Consider the following 23,280-nt stretch of genomic DNA (forward strand, 5'->3'; position numbering starts at 1 on the left):
TCAAACATATTCGTAAGGTTCACACATTACGCATTTTTTGTTTTTTTAGTAATGATTTAGCATACTTAAAATGTAATAAATAATTACACATATAATATAATATAATATAATATAATATAATATAATATAATATAATATAATATAATATAATATAATATAATATAATATTCCAGCCATGGTTAAAGGAGGAGAATTTACTTTAAGCTTCAACGTTACTCTTTGGAAGTTCCGCTGACTCACTTACCTTAAGTACGCTAATATGGCTAACCTCATTTTTGCAGCTTTTAAATATTGGGTTGTATCTTATAATTATGAATAAATAAACAATCTAAAATGAATAAAACAAGCAGATACATAACCTGTTTTGAAGTGGGCTCAGTCTTATGACCGAAAATGACCGAAGAGCACAACTCGCAAATCTTGCTTACCCATTGTGTTTTGTTTTACGGTAAAGCATGGCGGCCCACTCGTGAGCTCAACTAGCTAGAATGTTCTAGCTCTTTCACATGTCTGTGTTTATAGCAGGAGACACGCTCATCTCCTGCTATTTAGAGAAGCACAGTTTGTCGCGGTACATCAGAACTCCACAAAGGTAAGTTCATGATGCGTATTTCTACCCATTTTAAAATAGCGAAATGAGAATCCAACTTTGTTCCTAATTTGTTGATAGGATCTTTATGATCATATCATAACCTATCATACAAATTTACCTTGTTAGGTATTTTCCTTGTCAGAATTACTCCTTTACTCCTTGTAAATAACATCTCTCAGTTTAAAACTGTCCTGGTTTTCTTCTTACACACACACACACACACACACACACACACACACACACACACACACACACATATATATATATATATAGAGAGAGAGAGAGAGAGAGTAATTGTCCTGTGTCAAATGTGTCTTTTTGACATGTTTTGTTTCTTTGTGCAGGTGTGTAAGTCATGTCAGACAACAGACAAGACAGGAGGTACCCCCAGAACCTTCAAGGGGTCCTGCAGCTGGCAGTGGAGGCAGGGTCAGCTGCTGAGGGTCCAGTCCCTTCAGAGCCAATGTCAGAGGAGGTAGGCACTACAGCTTTTAATACCTTGATGAAGAATACAGTTGTATATTTTTGACTTGAAGCAATAGGGAAGGTATCATCAGTAAGGTAAAACCAAAATTATGAGTTAGGGTCGTAGCCATGACTCCTAAATGAGTCATTATGTAGCTTAACTTTTGTAACACATGCCATGTTGAGTATGAACTTGAGAATAAACAAACATCAATGAAAAGTGCAGAGTACCAGTGAAACAGACTATAGTTAATAGTTCTGATTTTTAAAAATCCATGTTGACTGAACGTCCCTCCCTTCAGAGGAAGACCTGGCTGAGAGAGGCTCTGTCAGATATCTGCAAAGGTCAGATGGATGAAGTGGAGCAGATGAAGCAGAGCCTGGCTGTCCTGCAGAGAGAAGAGCCAAACGAAAAGGAGCAAAATGGTGAAGAAGAGAGGGAAGAGGATGAGGAAGATGAGCGAGAAATGGCCTTTGAGATGCTGTCTGAGTTGTGTGAGAATCTGGACAATGCCAGAGGTTTGTGAAAGCTGGAATAGTTTGCTATCACATGGAAGCCAGTTAAATATACTTATTTCACCGTTTTCATGCTCTTTCCAGATCTGATGACACTTGGTGGCCTGGAGCTGTGTGTCTCCAGGTATCTTTGTCACGTCCAGAGCGGGCTGAGGTGGCGGGCCGCCCAGCTCCTCGCCTCCTGTGCTCAGAATATGCCCCAGGTCCAGGAATACCTGCTTAAAGCTGACGTGCTGCCAAAGCTGCTGCAGCTGACGGATTCAGACCCCAATCCCACCGTCAGGGTGAAAGCCCTGTACGCCGTTTCATGTGAGTCCCTGAGGCTTTACACCCTGATGCCACATTTATGAGCCATCTCTGGAGGTAATGGTACCCGGGAGATGCAGAGCTCTGTTTACTGATCTCTTTTCCGTCTCCTCTGTAGGTTTGGTCCGAGAGCAGGAAGCCGGACTGCAGGCGTTCGTCTCTCACGATGGTTTCTCGGTGCTGATGAGGGGTATGCAGTCTGAAAACGAGAAAGTCCGGACCAAGTCTGCTTTCCTTCTGCTCAACCTGCTGACCTCTAACCCGGAACACAAAGGTGTGAAGGAGAGACGCGCCACACTAATGCTGATGTTGTCTTTTAATCGTTTCTGTTACAGTTTTAGGAATTAATTTGTTGTAATTTCTCTGATAAATATTTAAATATATATAATAAGCACACTAATTTAAAAAAATCTATCAATATTTCTACAAATGTATCAGTAATTTAAGAAATACAGAAAAAAATTATTTAAATGTAACTTAAATCCAAAGTGATTATATTTTAAAATATGCATTGTCTACTGTATTGATTGAATTATTTAACATTTCCTGGGCTATGATACATTATGAAATCATTTAAACTGCCATTTATGGTTCTTTAAATGGACCCTAAAATAATACAGCAACATTTTTCTGATAGATTGAAATCTTCATAAAATAGCAAATGTTAGGCAAAACACTAAGTAGTTATTTTTTAAATAAGTTTTTCTCTGTCTTTTTCCATTTCATAGTTAATAGAACCAAATATTCCACATATTTTACTTCTATACTTGTGGGATTATTCACTTTATTTTCAAGTTTAACACTGATTCATCAAGTGTGTTAATGCTCTTTAACTTGGCCTCCAACAGAAACGGTTGTGTCGATGGGGATGGTGCAGCAGCTGGTTTCTGTTCTCCGCTCACCGCATTCGCCTTTCCACGAGCACGTGCTTGGTGCTCTCTGCTGGTAAGAAACACTTTGACTTAATGCTCATTGTCAGCAGTAGACGGAAGCAGTTTGCTCCCCAGCAGGAGTATGTAAATGAATAACGTTAAAGTGAATAGTAGATACTGATGTCCGACCTTGATTGCTGCTTGTCTAGTTTGGTTGAGGGCTTTCAACAAGGCCTGGAAGACTGCAGGAACCCGGCTTTGGGTTTGGAGGAATTCCTCAAGCAGCGAACCAAAGAGCTCCAAGGAAAAGAAGAAAGTCAGGTAAATAAAAACTTCTATCATGGGGAAAAGTATCCTACTTTTCCCATTTTGTCACATACCGGAAACTTCAGTATATTTTATTGTGATTTATGTGATGAATGCATAATTGTACAGTTGAAGGAAAATAGTTTTCAGATTTTGCATTTAAATCCAGACTCTGTTGTCTGGGTGACTATTAGTTATGCATACTACAAATATAGTCTTAAGAAGAAGAAAGCTCTAAGAAGTTGCCACAAATCATGTAGGGAAATAGAGCAAATGTATACAAGATGTTTCTTTGGTTTGATGAAACTAAAATCAAAGTCAGACATTATAGAATAAAAAAAAACTTCAACATTTCAAAGTCACAGATTACTTTTAAAACTTCGTCATTTAAAGTCTTCCTGTATCTTGCACCAACAGGAGGAACTTGACTTCTGTGAGCGTTTGAGAGTTTTGTGCTTCAACGGGCAGCAGACAGAAGACATTGGGATGGATCGCTGAGGCAATTTATATTTTTAAACCTTGCCTGTTTTTGCTTCTGTATGAAAAGAAAAATATAACGGAACATTCATGGGCCGAATCGTGGATGTGGAGCAACATTTTTTGTCTGTTACGACAGCTGATGTTGATGTTTTGCATGTACATGTTGGATTTTTACCGTGTAAATAGTTGTTCTGTATAAAGCTTCTCTTCAACTCTTCGCTTTCACCTCTCTATGTTTGTTCTTTTATGCAACACAAGTTGCCCATAATAAGTATTTTTATATTTTTGGTGTATGTACAAATGTGATTTTTCTGCACAAACATTTTATTAATATAAAGTTAGGAGTTAAGAATTATTTTTAATCAAACTTTTTATAAAAAATTCTCACAGTTGTGGACATTGGAAAGATTTATTGTAAATAAAATACTGCTGTTCATACACATTCAATGGGCAGTTTGTATTATGGCATCACATGTACAATCTATACATTAACATGAATTTCATGTAAAAAAAATATATTCCACTAAATCCCAGAATGCACAGTGGCTTACAAAAGTATTCAACCCTCTTGAACTGTTCCACATTTGTCAACCAGAAACCTCAATGTTTTTCACCTTAACGTACGAAAGAGAAGAAAAAATATACAGTATTTTTTTTTTTTACACAAATAAAAATAGGAACCAAAAATGACTGTTTGCCTTAGATCTAAAATGCAGTGAGCGTTGTGAAACTAACACTATACTCTCACACCGAAAGCATCATACTGTGGAGAAACTGGATATTATGTCGGGGTAAATTAAAGAATAACACAACAGCTAGAACTTCAGTGAACTTCAGAAAGCATGTCCATGTATTAGAATGGCCTAGTCAAAGTTGCAAAAGTAAATCCAGTTAAGATTTGAATTATTTTGCAATGAAGAATGGGCAAACATTTCCACTGAATCCAAACAAAATACATTGAAGTTTGTGATTTTCATTTAACGGAATACAAAGAAATTCAAGGAGTGTGAATATTTTAGTAAACCACCAGAAATGCTCCACTCTTCTATCCTCAGTCGCTTTAAACATAAATGTGAATATCAGCACTGAAATCTAAAAACCTAGTGCCCCTGTCTTGTCCCAAGCTTATTTTGCACTAAGTTGACTTAATTAACAAACTACACCATCTTTGCATGGAAGATGCTCTTCTAATGTTAGGAGCACCTCAGAGATCCGGTTTAGGACCGCTTCCACTTTGAAAAGTCATCCTTGTTCTCCGCTGCTTTTACATCACCCACAGCTATCAGCAGCTGCGCCAAATAATAAGTCACCATGACAACAATATGACCATGCTCTATTGGTGGGAAAACTTTGAAGACCTGCAGAGCCAGGGAAGCATCAGACACCATGAAGATCAAACTCCCCAATAACGTAGCTACGTGGCCCGTCCGGATGGCTAATGCAGCCATCACGGTGATTAGGACGAAGTAGATCCCTACGCCAGGAGTCAGTAGGTCAGAGTTTGGTGCCTTCTGCAGGAACGGAAAAAGGTAGATGTAGAAAGCTCCTCCCACGATTACGACGACCAGATGCAGAAAGCGGTTCAAAGACGAGGAGGAGGAGGAGGAATATGTTGCATAACGACTGGACAGGAAGGTGACGGAATAGAGCAGATGAGCCAAAGCGAAGGCACCCATTCCTGAGACAGACGGTTGATTTGTAACATTAGAAACAAAAACAATCTGCTCATGGTTAAACAAAATGTATCTTTTAACAATTGAGGGAATTGTGCTACTAATTTGGATTTAACTTGAAGACCCTTACCGTGGATGAAAAGCTCAGGCCACACCAAGCAGCAGTCCCCAACAGCAGAGAAGATCAGCCCCCCTGCCACACCCAGGACACTCTGCCCTCCGTTCCAGCTCAGGACCACCATGGCCAGCAGCAGAGTCGGGGCCGCTTTGACCCCTGCGGACACTACTGATGGGACCAGATCAGGAGCCCAAAGGTAGAAGTATAAAGCCGAGGACAAAAAGAAGGGCAAAAGGGAGAGAAGAAGGGCACAAGACTGGAAAAGACAGACAAATAACAGCAATATTTGTCACGTTTTTCTTACGCATTGCACTTTAGTCAGCTTAATTCTTTTTTTTTTTTTTTTTTTTACAAAAGTATTAAAATTCCAAAAAAAATAAAAATATCAGGGTAAAAGAATACCATGTTTCTCCTTCGGCGCTTGTCATAGGCATCAGTCTCAAGAATGTCCATTTTCACCCTGTTAGCTGAGTTTTCTCTTTTCGTTCACTAATGAATAATAATCTGCATTAAATGACACCAGCATGCAGTCCTCAGATGTTCCCTGTGTCCCTCGCCTTGAATCTGCGCCGTTCCTCTCAGTCCGCTGGACTTCCACGAACACGTACTTTAGACCGGTCCTTCCGGTCCGATTGCTCTCTGATAATCAATGTTCTCCTCGTTTAAAGTTTTCATGGACAAACAGCTGACCTTTCACCTTTCCGGCGGTAATATTTTGATGACATGAGCAAATAGGGGGCAAAGTCAAACTGCGCGTTATAGCAGAGAATCTATATGTGCAGTATGGTCAAAAAGTTTAATTGGGTAAAACTGAAGAGCGATCATTGATGTCATTTAGAAATTTGGCTTTTTGCTTCAGAATCCGTTTGAATAATGCGAAGGGTGACAGAAGTCCATGACCTCTAATGCCCCTCGCATTCTAAGAAATTCAGTAACCTTCTGTCTTCACTGCAGTTTTTATTGTCCCTGTAACCTGGATTATGGATCTGAAACTGAAATCCAAGTACTTATAGGAAGAGCACTCTTGTCTAATACTGTCCAAGGCAAACAATGATTAACTGCAGCTGCTCAGAGTCAAACTTTGTCCTTAGTTTTCCCATGATTCCTTGTTTTGAGTTGTGGCTGGACATTGCTCTTCAGAGGAGACAAAGCTGTGGAGAGGCATACAGAAATCAGGTAAAGGAGACCAGAAAACAGCAATGATGTTAGAGCTTCAGGTTAAAATGGACATGAGCATATGTAATTGTTATTACAGTTTGGATTTTTGTTCTTCTTCTGTCATCTGCACAGATTATGGCCACTAATTCTAACACTCTGAGAGTTGGAGTTGTAGGATATGGACACCTAGGTATGAAGCCCATAGTTACACTCTTTGGAGGACTTACTATTGTTTGTCTGACGGCATGTGGTTGGATGTGTATGCGTTTTAGGGCAGTTCCTGGTGAACAAACTCCTTGAAGCTGGAGCTGGTCTTGGTTTGGTTCTGGGTTTTGTCTGGAACCGGAATCCCAGCAAGCTCGTGGGTTCAGTCCCTGCTGAACTGATACTTCAAGACCTGTCGTCCTTCGCAAAGAGGTTTAAATGCACGCATGCGCACTATCACCAAGTGAAAAAAAAAAACGTTTAGAAAAACAGGGGAAAACAGCAGAGGGTTGTTTTACAAAACCAGGATAGCCAGGATTAAGCCGGGATTTTCCGGATATCCTGGCTAGCCTCGATTCGGTTTTACAAAAGCAGTGGCACACGAGTTACCATGGTGATTTATCCTATGCAGCGCCTAACAACCAGCCTAACAACCTAAGCCTAACAACCAGGCTTAGTTAATCCTGGAGCCTTATCTGGTCAGTGAGCAGTCACACCCGTGAGAAACCAGTATGTTTTCAGTGATTCCGTTTTCTTGCTTATTTGATTTGGCCTTTTTTATAGACTTGTATTAAAATACCACTAATTCATCTTGACTTAAAAGTTCAATATAAGTCACACAATATTTAAAACATGCACTTATTTACATCGGAACATACCTTGTGCCTCAATCAAAGAGGCTGCTAATAATAGGATGCATTGTTAAAACTTGTCTTTTAATTGCCATTAAGCTATCTTTGAGCTAACAGTTAGACCGGAAGTGGGTCCTTCAAGATAAAAGCATCACAACTCAAACAGGAAGTTCGCCTTAGTCAAAACAAATTAAGAACGACATTTTATCCATATACTGAAAATGTTCTTATATTTATATTAATATCAGTATTTAATCGATAAGAATTGTTTGCTGTCAGATTCACATATTGCTTCCGCTGTTCATTTACTTTTCATTTGGGTAAATGACAAGTAAATTCATGAATGCTATGATTATTACGTTTTTTTTCTGCCAACAAACATGTATATTTAGGCTAATGAAGCTATTCTTTGCTAATATTGCATCAGCGTTTCTGATGTGCTACAATCTGTCAAAAGTTGCAGTTGCAGCAGTAGAAGACACAGTGAGATATGAGGAAGAAGGTGCTGCAGCTAGATCAGATTATTGTTGTACTATTTGACCTACATGCAAAACAAAACACACAACAACTTACCACATTAATATCCACCAAGTGAAACATGATGGTGGCAGGATTATGCTGTGGGAATGCAAGTCAGAGTTAATGGGAAGATGGATGGTGCTAAAGACAAGGTAGTCCAGGAAGAAAACTTGATGTAAAGGACTGGTTTAGATGGATGCATATTCCTGTGAACTACTAAGTCAAACTTCAAACCTCATTCTGACTGAGAAACTGTAGCAGTTTCTGAAAATTTATCTCAACAGATTATTGGTTTCATTCAGATTGATGGAACTTGAAGTATTTTGCTACGAAAAATTACAAAAATATCAAATGTATGAAGTTGGATGAGACATGAAAGAGGAACCAATTTACTATCTCAAAGTTTTGTGTACCCCGCTTCTCGCCCGGGACGTTAGCTGGAGATAGGCACCAGCAACCCTCCCGACCCCACTGAGGGACAAGGCTGTGAAGAAAATGGATGCATGGAAGTTTTGTGTGAACACGCAAATCATACCTTTTAGACTTGTATTTGTTAAATGTTTTAAAACCAATTACTTAATCTATGATATGAAATCTCCCCAAAATTTATTTACGTTTGTGGTCGTAGCGTGTCAAAATGTGAACAAGTTCAAGGTGTACGAATACTTTTATACAGCACAATCTTGATTATATTAGAAATATAATCAAGACAGTTGTTTTGCTGGTGGTTTTACAGGCGGTGTGATGTGATTGTAGAGGTGTGTCATCCACAGATTGTGAGGGATTTTGGACTCAAATTTCTCTCTGAGGCTCACTTCATGGTGAGATTATTTTCATTAATAAATAAAATACAAATTTAGCTTACATATTACTTGCTGGTGTCTGGAGTTTTGTATTGCTTTTCTAATTAAAAGACTACAAAGAAACAAATCTCGGCTACAAGGATGTTTGTAAGCTGCTTATTTATACCTTGCCAACTGCATTTTTAAAACAATGTTAATAAGATGGATGATTAGCCAATTGAAAAATATAATAGGGCTCAGTTTTTGTAAGCAAGAGGGAAATGCATAATCTTTCCACTTGACTATAAACTCTGTATTAATATACAATAAACTACACAACATGTTAAACATTTTAGGTGGGCTCTCCTTCTGCCCTTTCTGATCCTGATCTGAACCAGAAACTGCGGCAGGCATCTCTACAACATGGCAGGACGCTTTATGTCCCCAGTGGTGCATTATGGGGAGGCCAGGACATCCAAAGAATGAACGATAGTGGGACATTAAAGGTATGCCTACGCCTGCAATGTTAAGATTTAATAAACTGCCAAAGAAAGCTGCTTATTTTAATGTCTTAACTGTGCTCAGTCCTGTTATGCTTAACAAAACTCAAACCATATGGAGTTAATTGTGTTTTTGTAAGACTTACATAAGAATATTAGCAGCAGTTTCTGTTTTCCCCCCATCCTAACTACAAATGTTTCTGAGAAATGTATGGAATCTCTTCAGGCTTTGTTCATAAGAATGTCCAAGCATCCGTCGTGCTTTCGACTGACAGGAGACGTCCTCAGTGACTGGACAGAAGGAGAGGGCAGGCGGGTTTTGTTACGAGGCTCAGTGGCAGATCTGTGTCCTCTCGCTCCCAACAACGTCAACACCATGGCGGCAGCAGCCGTGGCGGCAGGAAAGCTCGGCTTTACAGGTGTTCAGGGAGAGATCGTGTCAGACACAGCGTGGGTCTTTCTACCTTACAAATCAAAACCAGCACGGCTGATCGTTTCTGTCTGAACAATCGGGCTTTATGTCTTGCTCGCCTCAGGCTGAAAGACTTTCATGTGGTGGAGGTGGAGGTGACGGGGCCTGATGGGTTCTCAGTGCACACAGTGAGGAGGAATCCAGCCAAACTCGGCGCCGTGACTGGCAGCGCAACATACAACTCCTTCTGGAACAGCTTACTCAGTGAGTCCCAGGTGGTTTCACTCAGTTTTATATTTCATGTGATAGACCAAGACAAAGTAGCTCATCGTTTCGACATGGAGGGAACATGATGGATGGTTTTCAATGTCTTTACAATTAATGTCTGTTTTTATTAATCAGGCAACTTCTGAGGTCAATTTGTTGCAGTCTATGGTATTTGTAGGTATCAGAATAGAGGCAGGGGGATTCAAATGATAGCGACACTTTTCAGATTTCTAGTTGAGATACTTTTGGAAAACTATGCATCATTTTCCATCAGCCTTACAGTTATGCTCTAGTTTGTGTTCTATCACATAAGATTATGAATGCAAGAAAATGTTATAATGTTCCAAGTATGTATAAAATGATTAAATGTATTAATAATAATGAATCTATTGAAATAATCAACTAATTTAGTAATCGATTAATCATTAACTCAACAGTCTTAAAAAGAGGTAAAATGCTGAAAATAAACATTTAGGATAAAAACACCAATCTGTAAATATATTTTTTCCCAAAACTCCTTAAGTGGCTTTTTTTTCTATTCACCTGGTTGAAATTCACTACAGGAATGACATTTTATTGCACTTTAGTTTAGTTTCTCATTTTAAAACAAAATGAAATGGCTTATTTGCATCTTTTTCTGCATTTCATATTGCATACAAAAGATTTAAGTGGATAAATTAAAAAAATCTGTTGAATGTACCAATCAATTAATCGTCAGAATAATTGATACATTAATAAAAAAAATAATTGTTAGTTGCAGCCCTAGTGCCAGGGATGTGAGTACGGTAGTTTTGCAAGGAACAGAAAAAAATACATAAAACCGCTCCATGTTCTTCAGGCTTCAATTAAATTTAAAACGTTTCTTTGATAAAAACGAGTCCAACTTTTTGTTCTTCTCAGTTTGCAGAGGTCACGGTGGCAGAGTTTACTTGTGCTGAACCAGGGAGGATTACCTGCAATGTGGGAGGAAGATCCCCGACCAAAGTCCAGATAAATTAAAGAGCTCAGGATGGATACACTGCATGTATGGTGGATCTCTACATTAGTGCATCACTTGGCTTTGTAAACTTGACGACCTTTCAATGTGTTTCAATGAATTGAATGCTCGGAATAAAACAAAAGACAGAAATCATGTGTAAAATACTAACAGATATAGAGCTTTCAATTTTATTTTACTGGAGCAAACAATATAACTCATACTGAGGAGAGACAGTGACGGGACACATCTGGTAAAACCAACATCCGACATTCATCTTGATTCCCACACAGAGTTCAATTCTTCTTCCCTTCTTTCCTCTTTCACAAATAAGTACTTTGTTGAACAAGATAAACTACCTCCACACAAGTGCATATGTTGACAGGTAAATGGATGTGACATGTGGCTGATCAGTATCCCTAATTATTAGAAAACTGATACAATAAGGCAAAAAAAAAAAAGATGGAAAAAAACACATGATGCTAAGCTCAAGGAGAGGTTTTGTATTCTTATATCTACTGCTACTTATTACTGGGCATGTATGTGCTCCATCTTTTTCCAATCTGTGACATTTTGCTGTAAAAAGGCATTTGCAAAAAAAGCTGGAAAAAAAGAAGCAAGTTTTGCTTTGAATGAAGACAAATGACAAGTTTGTAAAAAGATGGAGGCTTATGCCATTTTATTTCTCCTCATTTTGATCCTAGAATCTAGAATAAAACCCCTCTGTTACTTTATTAATGCTTTATATCTAAATTATTCACAAAACAGGGTAATTTTAATTCACTAGTTCCTGTTTCTATGTTTTCGGCCTACGACTGGTTGCAGTGCTGGTGTGCTTGAGACGATACCAAAAACTGGCTGACAGTTTTAAGGTTCTGAGGTACGCATTGGTTGGGAAGACACAGACAAGTGATGCATTTTCTTTTTTCACAGAAAGCCACGACTAAAGTAATCACACACATGAACACAGCTGCACCCATTTGTCAAGTTTGTAGTGCAAGGATGACTAATGATTGTAACAGAAACAAAAAAAGGTTTCACTAGTGAGGTTCAGCATGTATTATAATGCATACGAGTGTGTGCGCCTCAGTTTTTCTCGCTCGCCTCGTCCTCGCCGCTCCCGTTGCCTCCGAGGACGGCTTTGCCTTTAACCGGTATGGTATAGGGCTGGCGGATGTTCACGCGGTCCTTTTCGGCCTCAAGCTCCTCGTCGTAACGCTCGTCCTCGTCGTTGTCTTCGGCCTCGCTGTGGTGCGGGGAGGAGTGACGGGACAGAGCCGGAGATGGAGGCACAGAGGCTGGTCGGGGGTAGCGGAAACCTGAAGCCTAAGGAATGAAGCAGAATCACTTTTAAAAACTGTGAATTAAAAAAACAAACAGGACTAAAATAATCATTCCCAGAACTTTTTCCACCCTCAGCATGACACACGTACAACTCATTTGAAAGAGGGTAACAAACTACTTTCTATTTATTTTTGGTGTCTTTTGTTTACATTATAAAATCCTGGCATTTTAACAGAGGGCTGTAAAGTGTTTTTAACAATTCTTCAGTCAAAATGTCACATAATCTTACCGAGGAGGGCTCCTGAGGGTCATATACATAGGTGTCTGGGAAGGCTTTAGCCAAGGCCATATGACGAGCAGCTATATAATACTGAAGCGGAAGAGAAGGGCAAAAATGTCACTTTAAAGTTAGCGGCTAAAAGATTACATTCAGGATTTGTGTCCATACTCTGCCGAGGTATCTCCAGTCCAGGAGGTCACTCAGGCGCTCTGTGCGATTCCTCTGGATGATCCGCTGGCGTCGGCTCTGTTTGCAGAACTGGAAAAGGAAGGAAGTGAGCTGGTTGCACGACTCGTCGACACCCTTGTAGCGCCGGTCAAGGATGTAAATACCTGTTGGATAATAATGAGAAATGTGATCTTTCTAATCAATGTGTCGATAACTTTTGAGAAACTAAAGAAAGTGAGTAAAGACACACACCGTACGCTGAAGGGTCTGCTATGTGTTCCTCCATGAAACACCCGAAGCCTGACAGATTAGTGGATATGGATGGAATACCCATCACTGTGCACTCAGCTGTCAAATGAAGGAAGTATTACAAAGTGAGTCAAGTATAACACAGTAAGCATATCCAAGATATCAGCATCCATGTGTCATACCTGGTGTATAACCCCAAGGCTCATAGTAAGAAGGGAAGACACCAAGGTGGCAGCCTCTGACAAACTCCTCGTAATCCATGGGAAGCAGAGGAGACGTGGATGAAAGGAACTCTGGGTGGAAGATGATCTGAGGAGGGAGGACAAGCTTTTCAGTACCAGAACAAGTGACTTCAAGTTTTCTCACAGCAACCTAAGAAGAAAACTAGTCCTAGTTTACAACGCAAGGCACCTAAAAAGTTACAGTGAGAGCTTGATCATAATTATCAAGCACGCACAATAATTTGTATTGTTTTCACACAAAATTTCTTGTGTGTAAAAAAACACATAAGAAAAACGCAACCATGCTTTTCTCTACCAAACATACCCAACTAGTGGGTTTAAAGTCTGCTAGGACTGATAAATGGACCGACTATTGCCATCAATACGGACCACTCAACACCTTTTTCACTACAACCACTTTCACCCCATCACACTCACCAACATGAACATGTTATTTTGAAGAGTATCAGTGAGCTTTACTGTAGTTTTAACTTTGTCCTCTTGGGGGGGGACACACCTTAGAAACAATGTCCATGGTTGTCATGGTGATCCTGCCTTTTCTGGGCAGTTGAAATGGAGAAGCTGCGATGTCTGGTGGCCAATCATGGCCCGTTTCTGATTTCTCAGATACAACGCTGAACAGACGCCTAATTTGTCCAAGAATCAAAAGATAATCTGTGTCTTCATGTGGAAGTATGATGACGCTCGCTGCCTCCAGGCAATTTAAGTTAAGCAGTGCTTTTCCATATAAATGTTTTAATGTATATCCAATAAATGAAGTATAGTGCACAACTGATAAATAGGGTGAGCCTCCTGTTTCGTCTCTTACCTTGACTCGGTCAGCAGAGCTGTTGAAAAGGCCGATGCGGCGGACGCAGTTAAGGATGGGGTCGCTGCTGTCCTCCAGCATGTTGTGGGTGCAGACTGGAGGCTGGCACTGCCTCTGAGTCGCAAAGATGGCACGCTTCATGATGGTGAAGTCTTCTTTGTCCAGCATCTTCGACACATCTGGCAGCTGACCACTGAAAAACACGTAGGAACAAAATTGTTTTTAGCTTTGGTCCGATCTGACCGGAGCACGTTCTTCCACATGTCTGCTGTGAGATCTTATGGCTTTCGTCTTGACACCGTTTTTCTAAAAGCCAGAGATTTGTGGTTGTAATGTAAAAAAAAAAATGGAATATGATAATTTCTCCAAGATCCTCTGAAGCTGGATCTAATAAAATAGATGAGTTATTTATATACTCCGTGTTTTTTTAATAAGAAGTGCGTTCTGTCGCTGAACATAGTGGTGCCTTAAACGTGGTGAACTTACACTAGGAGTGATTCATAAAGTTTCTTTCCAAAGCGCTCCTTCACAGTCTGGGCTGTATCCCTGCAAGGAGAGACAGAAATGGAAATATCTTTAGTCACATAAATGGAAGTAGGAAAGGCAGATATTAAACATTCATAATCACCATAGCTGCTTTCGCACTGCTTGGCCCTTCAGCGTCTCCACGTTAAAGTTGTTGGTCCGAGCTGGCATGATGAAGAAAGCTATAACGGTCACATCGCTGTGGTTAACCTGAGGAAGAGCAAAGAATACGGTTCAGTACTTCACACCTGAGGTTCATCACGTTCAGCAGAACCACTTCACTTACTCTCAGTAGATAGTTGAGTCTGGCTAAAGCCTCGAGGAAGATGTCGGCTCCTTTGTTGGAGAATTCATACCTTCCTGCTATGAAGAGGAACAGACACTTGTCCAGGTTGAAGTCAAGGTTCCTGATGGTAAACACAAACAGAGATTATTTTTCAATTTTTAGCATTCAAAATCTTTAACGCGGCAGTAACAGACTGAACGAATTCACTGCAAAACGAGTTTTTAGCACAAATAGCCTAGTCCATTTGAAATAAGACAAAACTAGCTTACAAGTAACTTTTCATCAACCTTATTATTTCACTTATAACAAGACATTCTCCATGTTACAAGGGAAATAATCTGCCATTGGAACTAGTACAATTTTCTCAATATTAAGGAATTAGTTACTTTAAACAAGCTCTGAGATCTTACTAAAAAGTTACTTGCAAATTAGTTTTGTTTTATTTAAAGTAGACTGAGATATTTTCACTAAAAACTAGACCAATACTTGGTAAGATTTGGTGTTTTTGCAGTGTTCAGACTGTCCACTGTCCTGCGGTGTCATGTTGTCAGGACTGACCCATAGAAGTGACCCCTGACAAACTCCTGAATACGATTCTTGCTCTGAGCATGGAGGTTTTGAAACTCATGCATAGCAGAGAACTTCTTCACATTGAGGCCATTTGGAGTGATGATGTCTGAGGACAAACACGAAGAACCATAAGCACATTTCATCCATAATCAGTGAGGTGTTAATTTTCCTTTTTCTGACAGCCGAGTCCAACTCGACATACCGGGTTTCCTCTTGAGCAGGAACTCGGCCTCGATGGCCGTAATTTGTGACACAGTGGTGAAGACGTGAGCGCAGTGTGCAGCTGCCCGCTCCAGACAGTAGCGATGGTAAATTTGCCGATCTCCGGCTTCTTTATCCACATTGAACTGATCAGAGCAGAACATCGTGTAAACCGCTTTTGCAGACTCTTAAAATCAGTAGCACTAAAACAATCAGCCTTTTATTTTCCTGTCTCTTTTATATAAAAAAATGACATTTCTTTCCTTGTTAAATGTTGGAATAGAAAATGTAACAAAGATGTACCTCTGCCAGGTTGTTGTAGAAGTCCACATTTCCGGCACACAGGTAGCGACCCAGCAGCGTAGCATGGGTGGTGAAAATAGTTGCAACAGGAAGCTGTCTTTGTCTGCACAGCACCAGGCCCAGACCTGCCAGCCACTCATGGAACTGGGCTACAATGTGTGGAGGATCCTCAGACTGAGCCGCATACTGCAATATAAGGGAACACAACTTGAATGGCATGCAAGCATCAGCAGATAGTTTATGCATATTTGTATGTGCATTTTCAGCAGAGGTGGGTAGAGAAGCCAAAAATTAGGAAAAAGTAAAGTCCAAAGTTTGTTCTTCAGTCAGTGAAGTTACTTAAAGTGCACAGAATGGCCAGAAGTTTTACTCAAATAATGATACTTCATAATATTACTCAAGAAACAGTACAATGTAGTAAAGCTGCTCCTAAAAGTAAATTTTTATTCAAGTAAATGTGTGTAATTACTACACACACACACCTTTGGTTTTCAGAGCCCATGACGTTCACACTTCTTTAGATCATTTGCTGTTAAGTTACGAGCTATAGCAGAAGTCAGTCTGTATCACCTTTACTTCCTACTTGTGTTTCCTTTTCAAATCAGATGTTCCCTCAACTATTTGGCTACAAAACAATCCAAAGCCTTAACCTCATTACCAGTGAGGTTGACAACACATGTTCTTTTCAGAAAACTTTGAATCCCTCTTTCTTTAAACATCTTTAATTCTTTGGTGAAAAGAAGCATTTTACCTCAAAGGAACTTATTCACAAAAATGCTTGAGACATTATTTAGATATTTGCACATTTCTAACTGGGATTTTTAAAAGGAAAGCTAGATTGGCTTTCCACGGATGGAGAGCAAAGGCATCTGCTGATTGTCATGTGCATAGGAGACAGTGCATTTATAGATTTTGTCATTTGAACCACATATTGAGGATTGTAAACTAACCACGACTCTTTGAAGTCATTAAAAGCATGGGGTGTTGGTTATTGCGTTAATGAATGTTAAACCCAAACATCTACCAGGTTTTCCCCTCTTCTTTTTGAAGTGAATATTCAGGTTCAGCTTCCAACAACCATAATAAATGTTACTATACCGAGCTGTAGGTCTACGCTCTGATTTTCTGCAATGATATTTCTTCTACATTTAATATGTCACTAATTTAAATCATCTCAGACTTTCAAGGTTCAAAATAAATCAAAAAGCAACATTTTTATTCTAATTATCTTTTAAGAACTTTCTATCAGATTTCATGTATGGTTACTTTGAAACTTTTATGCTATTCGTAATTTAACAAATATAAACTTGTTTGCAGTTTATAAACTACAGACTTTATCTAATAGTTTTGAAGCAATTTCACTTCTCTTCCCAGTTTTCCATTTTATTTTTGCCCCCTTTTTTTCCCCACCACACAAAATCATAAAATCACAATTCATCTTTTTCTTCATGTCTCCTCCTGGTATTTTACCTTTCACCGATTTAAGTAAATACAATAAAAAAGAAAAAAACTGACTTTCTTATCAAACTTTCACAGTACACACACTCAAAACCTGCCGCTGACCTCTCCCAAGAGCCAGGCGGTGAGGAAGCCAAACAGAACGGCATCGTTGGCCTCGCGGTCGAACCAAGGCACGCCGATGGCACAGAGGTCCCACAGCTCGCTCTTCCAGCGGTCCAGAGACCAGGCGGTGAAGGCGACATCAATCAGAACGACGTATGGACTGCCTTCAATAAGCCACCGGCCAAAGTAAATCTGCGAAAATATACAGGTTAAGTTTGAAGGTTAAAAATAATGTGCAGCAACACATTGACTGGTGAAGTACAGATCCTAGAATATCAGTCAATCCAGTTTATTTTTGTATTGCACATTTCGGCAACAAGGCAGCTTAAAGTACTTTACATCATTAAAACCCCAAAAATACAAAGTCATAAAAGATACCAGATGGTCAACAATTGAGAAAATCAGAAACAAACATTACAGTTTGGCGAGTGCCATAATCAAAATCATCAATACACATCAAAATGTTGGTTAATGTTTCATTGATTATGGTTCAAAAGCTACTCTGAACAGTTGAGTTTTTAGTCTAGTGTTAAAGGAACTCAGTGTTTCAGCTGTTTTGCAGTTTTCTGGAAGCATAGAAGCTGCATGCTACTTCTTCATGTTTGGCTCTGGTTCTGGGGATGCAGAGCAGGCCAGAAACAGAAAACCTGAGAGGTCTGGAAGTTTCCTAAAACAGCAGAGCTTTAATGTATTGTGGTGTATTTTAAAGTCTATTTTCTGAGGTACAAAGAGCCAGATTTTAGAACTGGAGTTATGTGCTCTATCTTCCTGGATTTAGTGAGAATGCAAGCAGCAGCATTCTGGATCAGCTGCAGGTTGATTTTTTTAGGCGGACCTGTGAGGACATTGTTGCAGTAATCAATGCGACTAAAGATAGATGCATGGATGAGTTTCTCTAGATCTCGCTCAGGCATTATTCCTGGAAATGGTGTTCAGGTGATAGAAGGCTAAATTTGTAACTGTCTATGTATTTTGTAACAAAGAATGAGTAAAATGATCAGCCTCTAGATGTGCAACATATCCTACAAAAAAGGGAGGAGTGATTAAAAATTTATACCTCTATATTCTTATTTTTATTTTGAGAGCCACATATTTTCTAACTTCACTGCTTTGCACTATTTTGTGTAGATACATCACCAAAATATCTGTTAATATATGGCATATAGTTTTTGGTAAAGAAAAATGCTCTGTATTAGTGAATACTTTTGTTAGGCATTATATTTTCTTTCATTCTTTCCAACTGTAAATTGTCTCTGGTTGACTATATTTTAGTTGTTATTGTTAATATTAAATCACAATGAAAAAAATTTTTGCTTTTAGCTTTACCTTAGCCTATCTGAGTAGTTATTCAGATCTATAAATGACTGAAACAACAATTAATTCATTCAGTTTAATCCGTTTTATTATGCTCTGATGCATGAGTCTAGGTGAACATTTTACAGGCTTTGTTGAATCGGCTGCACTCATTCTTTAAAAATAGCCCGGCCGCAGCTTCTAGCTTTGACACCCAATACCACAGCGAGCTTTGAGTGACACAGCAGAAAACCTTAAAACTATCCCAATCAGTCTTCTATTTCTGGAAAGCATCTGTGGGAAAGCGAGTGGGACACCGATACAGCTCCTAACCTTTGTAGGGAAATGTCACCAGCTTTCGAGTTGTCGTCAGCAACACTAGACTTTGCAGACAGGGAGTGACCCGAATTAAAGAGGGGGGTCTGATCACGTTTCATTGACCACTTTCAAAGAATATAATCAAATTTCTCATTTATTTATAGTCACTGCAAGCAAAAATGCTTATCCATGCGAGGAATGTATGTGTGTCTAGTACGTATGATAGTACCTTACAGCCACTGGCGTTCATTTTATCAATGGTCCGCTTCAGCACAGGATTGGTTGGCTCGATCAGCTCCACTTGGGTGCGCACGTTGCTCTCCACGTAGGGACCCACCAGGAAATAGTTCTCCCCCCATTCCTCCGCAGTCATACGGGCTTTGGTCTGTATGACTGTGTAAATCCCTCCAACTTAAAGCAAGCCAGACAAAATCAGTCAAGCCAGAGTCAAAGTTTTCCTACTAAATAAATAATTTAAGTCTGAATTTTAGATTTTAAGGCAGGAGAACACATGGAAACTTACCTTTGTTGGCTACCTCCCATGCAATTTCAAAAAGTACAGCATCCTCCAAATCAAACTCCTCGTCCCACTCGTCAAGTCCTGATAGGGACGTGACAGACAGGCTGCGAGCCAGTGGCATGCTGGGTAAATATAGAAACACACTCTTTACTACTATGTATACACAAAACGTGACTGTCAGGCAGTCCCACAGGTGGCATTTTGAAATCATAAGGGGGAAAAAAAAAAAACATTTGAGACACGAGACATGAAATGTTTCAACTTCATTTGTTAGACTTTATATTTACCATTTCAGTTTAGTTTGAATCAAGCTGCCCTTTGCTGGAGCACAAGCTTTAACTTCTACTATAACACATTATGTGAAAAGCTGTCAACTTCCTCTTGGCCAAGTACGACACTAGCTAACTGTGATGTAAACCCCACTTTTCTCAATCCTTTCACAGAATAAACGTCACATATTTGACTCATTTTTCTGAATCATAATTTGAACACACACTTTTTTTCTTTTCTTTGTTTTTTTTTGGTCCCTTCTTAACCAGAATTGTTAAGAAGTGACACTTCTAGAATACGTGATACCAGAAGTAACATGTTTACCTATGGTTTCTGTTTTCGACAGAAACTTATGGTAAGGCACTGAGAAGTATCCAACTATAAAAAAAAAAGAACTGGTTTGTTTACTAATATTAATTTACATCTCCTTTTAATAGCATTTATAATTAACTCAAATTTTACCACCTCTGTCTTTTTTGTACATACGAGGGAAATAAATATTGCACACTTGCATTATTTTCAATAATCTGAACATTTGATTTGCAATGCTACAATTTTAGCTTTACATTTCACAACACCAAGCTTCTCTAGAGCAAGGCATGATTCAGACAAGTGGATTCTTCCTGCTTGAGTGAATGAGTGAAATTACAACTTATTGTCCTTTACTGTGCAAGACAGGACGAGGTTGCAAAAGAGGCATAGGTGATCAAGTACAAACATGATCAAGTGGCTCTTATATTGGCACGATCTGATGTTCTCCCTATGAAATGTTGTAATTACATGCAGCTGAGACACAGAAAACTACAAACATGGGCCCATGTCCACAGGAACATGCAGCATGGTGGGGGAGGGTTTTTCCCCCAACCTCGGGAGTTGTTTTACCCACAGCTATGTATAGTCCCATTTCCATTATTTTTGTGCACATAAAAATATCATGCAGACTGTGGAAAGGATGTCCTGAACTGTATCTACATAGACACAGACTGACCTTAGGCCTAAACAGAGAAGACCACCAACAAAGCAGCTGTAGGGGACCTTTACAATCTGATGTGCAATGTCCTAGATTAACCTATACTATATGTAGAGCAACATTCCTCACTGAATTTTGAGACTTTATGAAAGGAAAATTAGATACAAGTAAAGTAGGAAAGGAATAGGCCAACTTTACTGAAGGTATTTTGAGAGTAAACACCACATGCTGAAGCTGAACTTGGAGACCCCTCAGACTCCCTATAGATAGCCACTTCTTACAGATGATTTCTGATGGATAGAGTCGTATTTGTTCAACAAGTAACCAGTTTATGGAGCATAGCTTTATGCTTGTATGGCCTCGCCGAGACGTGTGCAACTTCATGGTAAGTGTGGTAATTTTCCAGAAGGCCCGTGCGAACTTAAATTGACTGTTGTGGAAATAACTCCCTAAAATGCGCTTTAAATTCGCGAGCAGAGCTCGCAGTTTGCACAGCATGCCGATGTGCGAATGCATGAGCTCCTTTAATGAGTTGGTGAACGTGACATGAAGCACCTACAGCAAAGCTCACTGAGAGGCCGAGTCCGACAGTGTCCTCCCTCATAAGCTCGTCAACAACCGCGGAACACAAAATACAAAGGTCGACTCACCCTTCGGTTGTGTCCCAACTTCACGAAGACGAACTAAACATTGGCAGCTGTCGCGGTCACTCCGTAAACGAGGAAAACAGTGTAGGCTAGTGAGGGAAAAAGGGGGCGGCGGCTTTGGTTAAATGTCACCGACTCACATTGGTTTGCTGCAAAACGCTGGGAAGATCTAGAGAAGGAGGGCTGAATGCGGAATCCCTGCTGACGCATTATTCATGAGCTTAACGCCTATTGGTTGGGTTTTCGTCACTTTCTCCGCCTCCCCATATGACGAGAAGATGATTGGATTATTTTTTCCTTAGAGGCACGTGATTGGGTGAGAAAAATTAACGCGGTTTAGCTTTTTTTATTTATTTAAACGGTTATCGTTCTAAATTTAGGCAGAAATTTAACAGCATAGCTTAGTGCAAATAGTCAGAAATGAACTTTTTGCTTGAATGTAACCATTGTAATAGACTTATGGAATATATGTTTTTTTTTATATTAAATCATATGTATTAATTTACTCATGTTGTTTGTTGCCTTGTTTATGTTTACCTGTCCTACAATGTGCTGAATGTTAACATGGGTAAAAAGACTCCCCGCCTAAAGCTGCATGGCTGGGGGGCAGGGTAGGAATAAAACAATACAAATAATTTATCTGTCATTATGGCTTGAGCAAGGCTTTTATTTATTTATTGCATGTTCTATTATAAACTCACAAAAAACAAGCACTTCTTTAAATGTCATATGGTTCATGTATAAATCACAGTTAAGGCCGGCAATATTCTGCAAACATGTGAGCTTTTCAAAATAAAGCAGAGATAAAGGAGGCATGTAGTGGAACTACACAGGGTCAAATTTACAAACAACTGAACATTGGACAGCTTCCATTCTAAAGGGAGATTCCACTTCCTTTCTTACACCACATTATTCAGTTATACATTATTCCAGTCTTACATCACAAATGGGTGGTGTAAGAAGTCTTAGTTTGGCAGTTTCAGAAAAACCCAAAGGTGTCTAAAGAGAAAAATCCTAACAGGAATGAAGCAGTGCATTCTGGGTTATGTGATGCATGTCTGAATCTCGATTTTCTATTTCTTGTTATCTACATCTGTTGGCCCAGATCTGCTTATGTGTCAGAGCATTTCATCATCCTGCTCTGTGACCTCTGACCTCACTGTGTACCTGTGAGTCAGAAAATAACTAAAGCACCACAAACATTGAGGTATGTATAAAACAAACCCATTGTGTAAGGGTATTTATTTTTAAAATTGGCCTAGATATTTGCTCTCTACATGACAGCTGCTGGAATGCTTCTCATCTGAAATAAAAGCGGACCAGATGCAAGTTCTGTGAGCTACAGTAAAAATATCCTGGTGTAGGTTAACTACTTCTCCACAAGTCTGGTAATACTGCAAAACATAACATGCATAAGCATGCAAAATCATCAACTTTTCATAGTCTGACCAAAAGAAGCAACCTTGGCTGTGTCTTCATAAAATAACGGTTGCTTAAAATGGCTGATGTTTAGAAGTAAGTTAAGAATTGTGAAAAATATTGAAAGCAATTCAATAATTTTGATTTTCTGAAAATGTTTTAGTCCTTGTTTTATTGTTACAATCAAGATACATTTAAAAAAAAGAAAAGAAAAATATATATTAAAAAATACCTGTTCAAGACTCAGACCGAGCGATTTTAAATATGCTGATCTATTTTTTAAAATTAAAAAATTGCATTTTATTAGATTTGATTAAAATACACTAACATGGTCAGCTACATGATTTTTTTCCCCCAGGACAGACGTCATCACATGTTAATATAAAAAAGAGAGATAAGTCTGATGGTTAAAATTGAGTTATAGTACGCAGATATATATATAAAAAAACATTAGGCCAAAACTCATTCATTAATTCTAAAAATTTTAATGTTATTTTTGAACATTTTGAAAAGGATATAGGTCGGGTGTCACGTGAATTAATCAAGAAGACACTGTCCTTTTCTTCTCCAAGGTGTAGACAAGTCT

The 23,280-nt window shown here is 39.1% G+C and overlaps 4 protein-coding genes across 5 annotated transcripts; 2 read left to right on the top strand and 2 right to left on the bottom strand.

Annotated features, from left to right (window-relative positions):
- The first annotated feature begins 437 nt into the window (after positions 1-437).
- hspbp1 (HSPA (heat shock 70kDa) binding protein, cytoplasmic cochaperone 1) lies at positions 438-3,754 on the top strand. The gene is made up of 8 exons (XM_008416585.3): positions 438-592; positions 937-1,067; positions 1,360-1,576; positions 1,658-1,882; positions 1,998-2,153; positions 2,728-2,824; positions 2,961-3,072; positions 3,475-3,754. Exons 2-8 carry the CDS (start codon positions 948-950, stop codon positions 3,553-3,555), a joined length of 1,008 nt encoding a protein of 335 aa, XP_008414807.1. The 5' UTR covers positions 438-592; positions 937-947; the 3' UTR covers positions 3,556-3,754.
- Positions 3,755-3,927: 173 nt separating this feature from the next.
- On the bottom strand, positions 3,928-6,254 carry tmem86b (transmembrane protein 86B). Its single transcript, XM_008416581.2, has 3 exons — positions 5,731-6,254; positions 5,341-5,584; positions 3,928-5,215 (listed from the first exon to the last, which is right to left on the bottom strand). Exons 1-3 carry the CDS (start codon positions 5,779-5,781, stop codon positions 4,755-4,757), a joined length of 756 nt encoding a protein of 251 aa, XP_008414803.1. The 5' UTR covers positions 5,782-6,254; the 3' UTR covers positions 3,928-4,754.
- An 18-nt stretch (positions 6,255-6,272) lies between these two features.
- Positions 6,273-10,949, top strand: aspdh (aspartate dehydrogenase domain containing). 2 transcript variants are annotated; one of them, XM_008416582.2, is made up of 8 exons: positions 6,273-6,504; positions 6,619-6,676; positions 6,759-6,903; positions 8,578-8,662; positions 8,980-9,129; positions 9,350-9,573; positions 9,660-9,799; positions 10,703-10,949. In XM_008416582.2, exons 1-8 carry the CDS (start codon positions 6,379-6,381, stop codon positions 10,738-10,740), a joined length of 966 nt encoding a protein of 321 aa, XP_008414804.1. In that variant the 5' UTR covers positions 6,273-6,378; the 3' UTR covers positions 10,741-10,949. The 2 variants fall into 2 exon arrangements, with proteins under 2 accessions (XP_008414804.1, XP_008414805.2); XM_008416583.2 differs by having other exon boundaries at positions 6,388-6,504; positions 9,022-9,129.
- gys1 (glycogen synthase 1 (muscle)) lies at positions 10,939-21,437 on the bottom strand. Its single transcript, XM_008416584.3, has 16 exons — positions 21,279-21,437; positions 19,392-19,510; positions 19,098-19,279; positions 17,258-17,449; positions 15,695-15,880; positions 15,393-15,537; positions 15,179-15,296; positions 14,621-14,741; positions 14,438-14,544; positions 14,296-14,355; positions 13,810-14,002; positions 12,942-13,068; positions 12,763-12,858; positions 12,511-12,674; positions 12,352-12,432; positions 10,939-12,104 (listed from the first exon to the last, which is right to left on the bottom strand). The coding sequence occupies exons 2-16, from the start codon at positions 19,507-19,509 to the stop codon at positions 11,865-11,867; spliced, it is 2,130 nt and encodes a 709-aa protein (XP_008414806.2). The 5' UTR covers position 19,510; positions 21,279-21,437; the 3' UTR covers positions 10,939-11,864.
- Between the last annotated feature and the right edge of the window lie 1,843 nt (positions 21,438-23,280).

The sequence above is a fragment of the Poecilia reticulata genome, chromosome 8, assembly GCF_904066995.2.
Source record: "Poecilia reticulata chromosome 8, P_reticulata-male-v2, whole genome shotgun sequence".
NCBI lineage: Eukaryota > Metazoa > Chordata > Actinopteri > Cyprinodontiformes > Poeciliidae > Poecilia > Poecilia reticulata.

Coding starts and splice junctions, on each gene's coding strand:
- hspbp1 (XM_008416585.3), top strand. CDS start 948: ATGTCAGACAACAGACAAGACAGGAGGTACCCCCAGAACCTTCAAGGG. Junction 2,154..2,727: donor CTCTAACCCGGAACACAAAG/GTGTGAAGGAGA, acceptor GGCCTCCAACAG/AAACGGTTGTGTCGATGGGG. Junction 2,825..2,960: donor GTGCTTGGTGCTCTCTGCTG/GTAAGAAACACT, acceptor CTGCTTGTCTAG/TTTGGTTGAGGGCTTTCAAC.
- tmem86b (XM_008416581.2), bottom strand. CDS start 5,781: ATGGACATTCTTGAGACTGATGCCTATGACAAGCGCCGAAGGAGAAAC. Junction 5,585..5,730: donor AGCGCCGAAGGAGAAACATG/GTATTCTTTTAC, acceptor TGTCTTTTCCAG/TCTTGTGCCCTTCTTCTCTC. Junction 5,216..5,340: donor GCCTGAGCTTTTCATCCACG/GTAAGGGTCTTC, acceptor CGTCTGTCTCAG/GAATGGGTGCCTTCGCTTTG.
- aspdh (XM_008416582.2), top strand. CDS start 6,379: ATGATTAACTGCAGCTGCTCAGAGTCAAACTTTGTCCTTAGTTTTCCC. Junction 6,904..8,577: donor CTGTCGTCCTTCGCAAAGAG/GTTTAAATGCAC, acceptor GTGGTTTTACAG/GCGGTGTGATGTGATTGTAG. Junction 8,663..8,979: donor TCTCTGAGGCTCACTTCATG/GTGAGATTATTT, acceptor TAAACATTTTAG/GTGGGCTCTCCTTCTGCCCT.
- gys1 (XM_008416584.3), bottom strand. CDS start 19,509: ATGCCACTGGCTCGCAGCCTGTCTGTCACGTCCCTATCAGGACTTGAC. Junction 14,742..15,178: donor GTCAGGGGTCACTTCTATGG/GTCAGTCCTGAC, acceptor GTTTACCATCAG/GAACCTTGACTTCAACCTGG. Junction 12,433..12,510: donor ACTGGAGATACCTCGGCAGA/GTATGGACACAA, acceptor CTTCCGCTTCAG/TATTATATAGCTGCTCGTCA.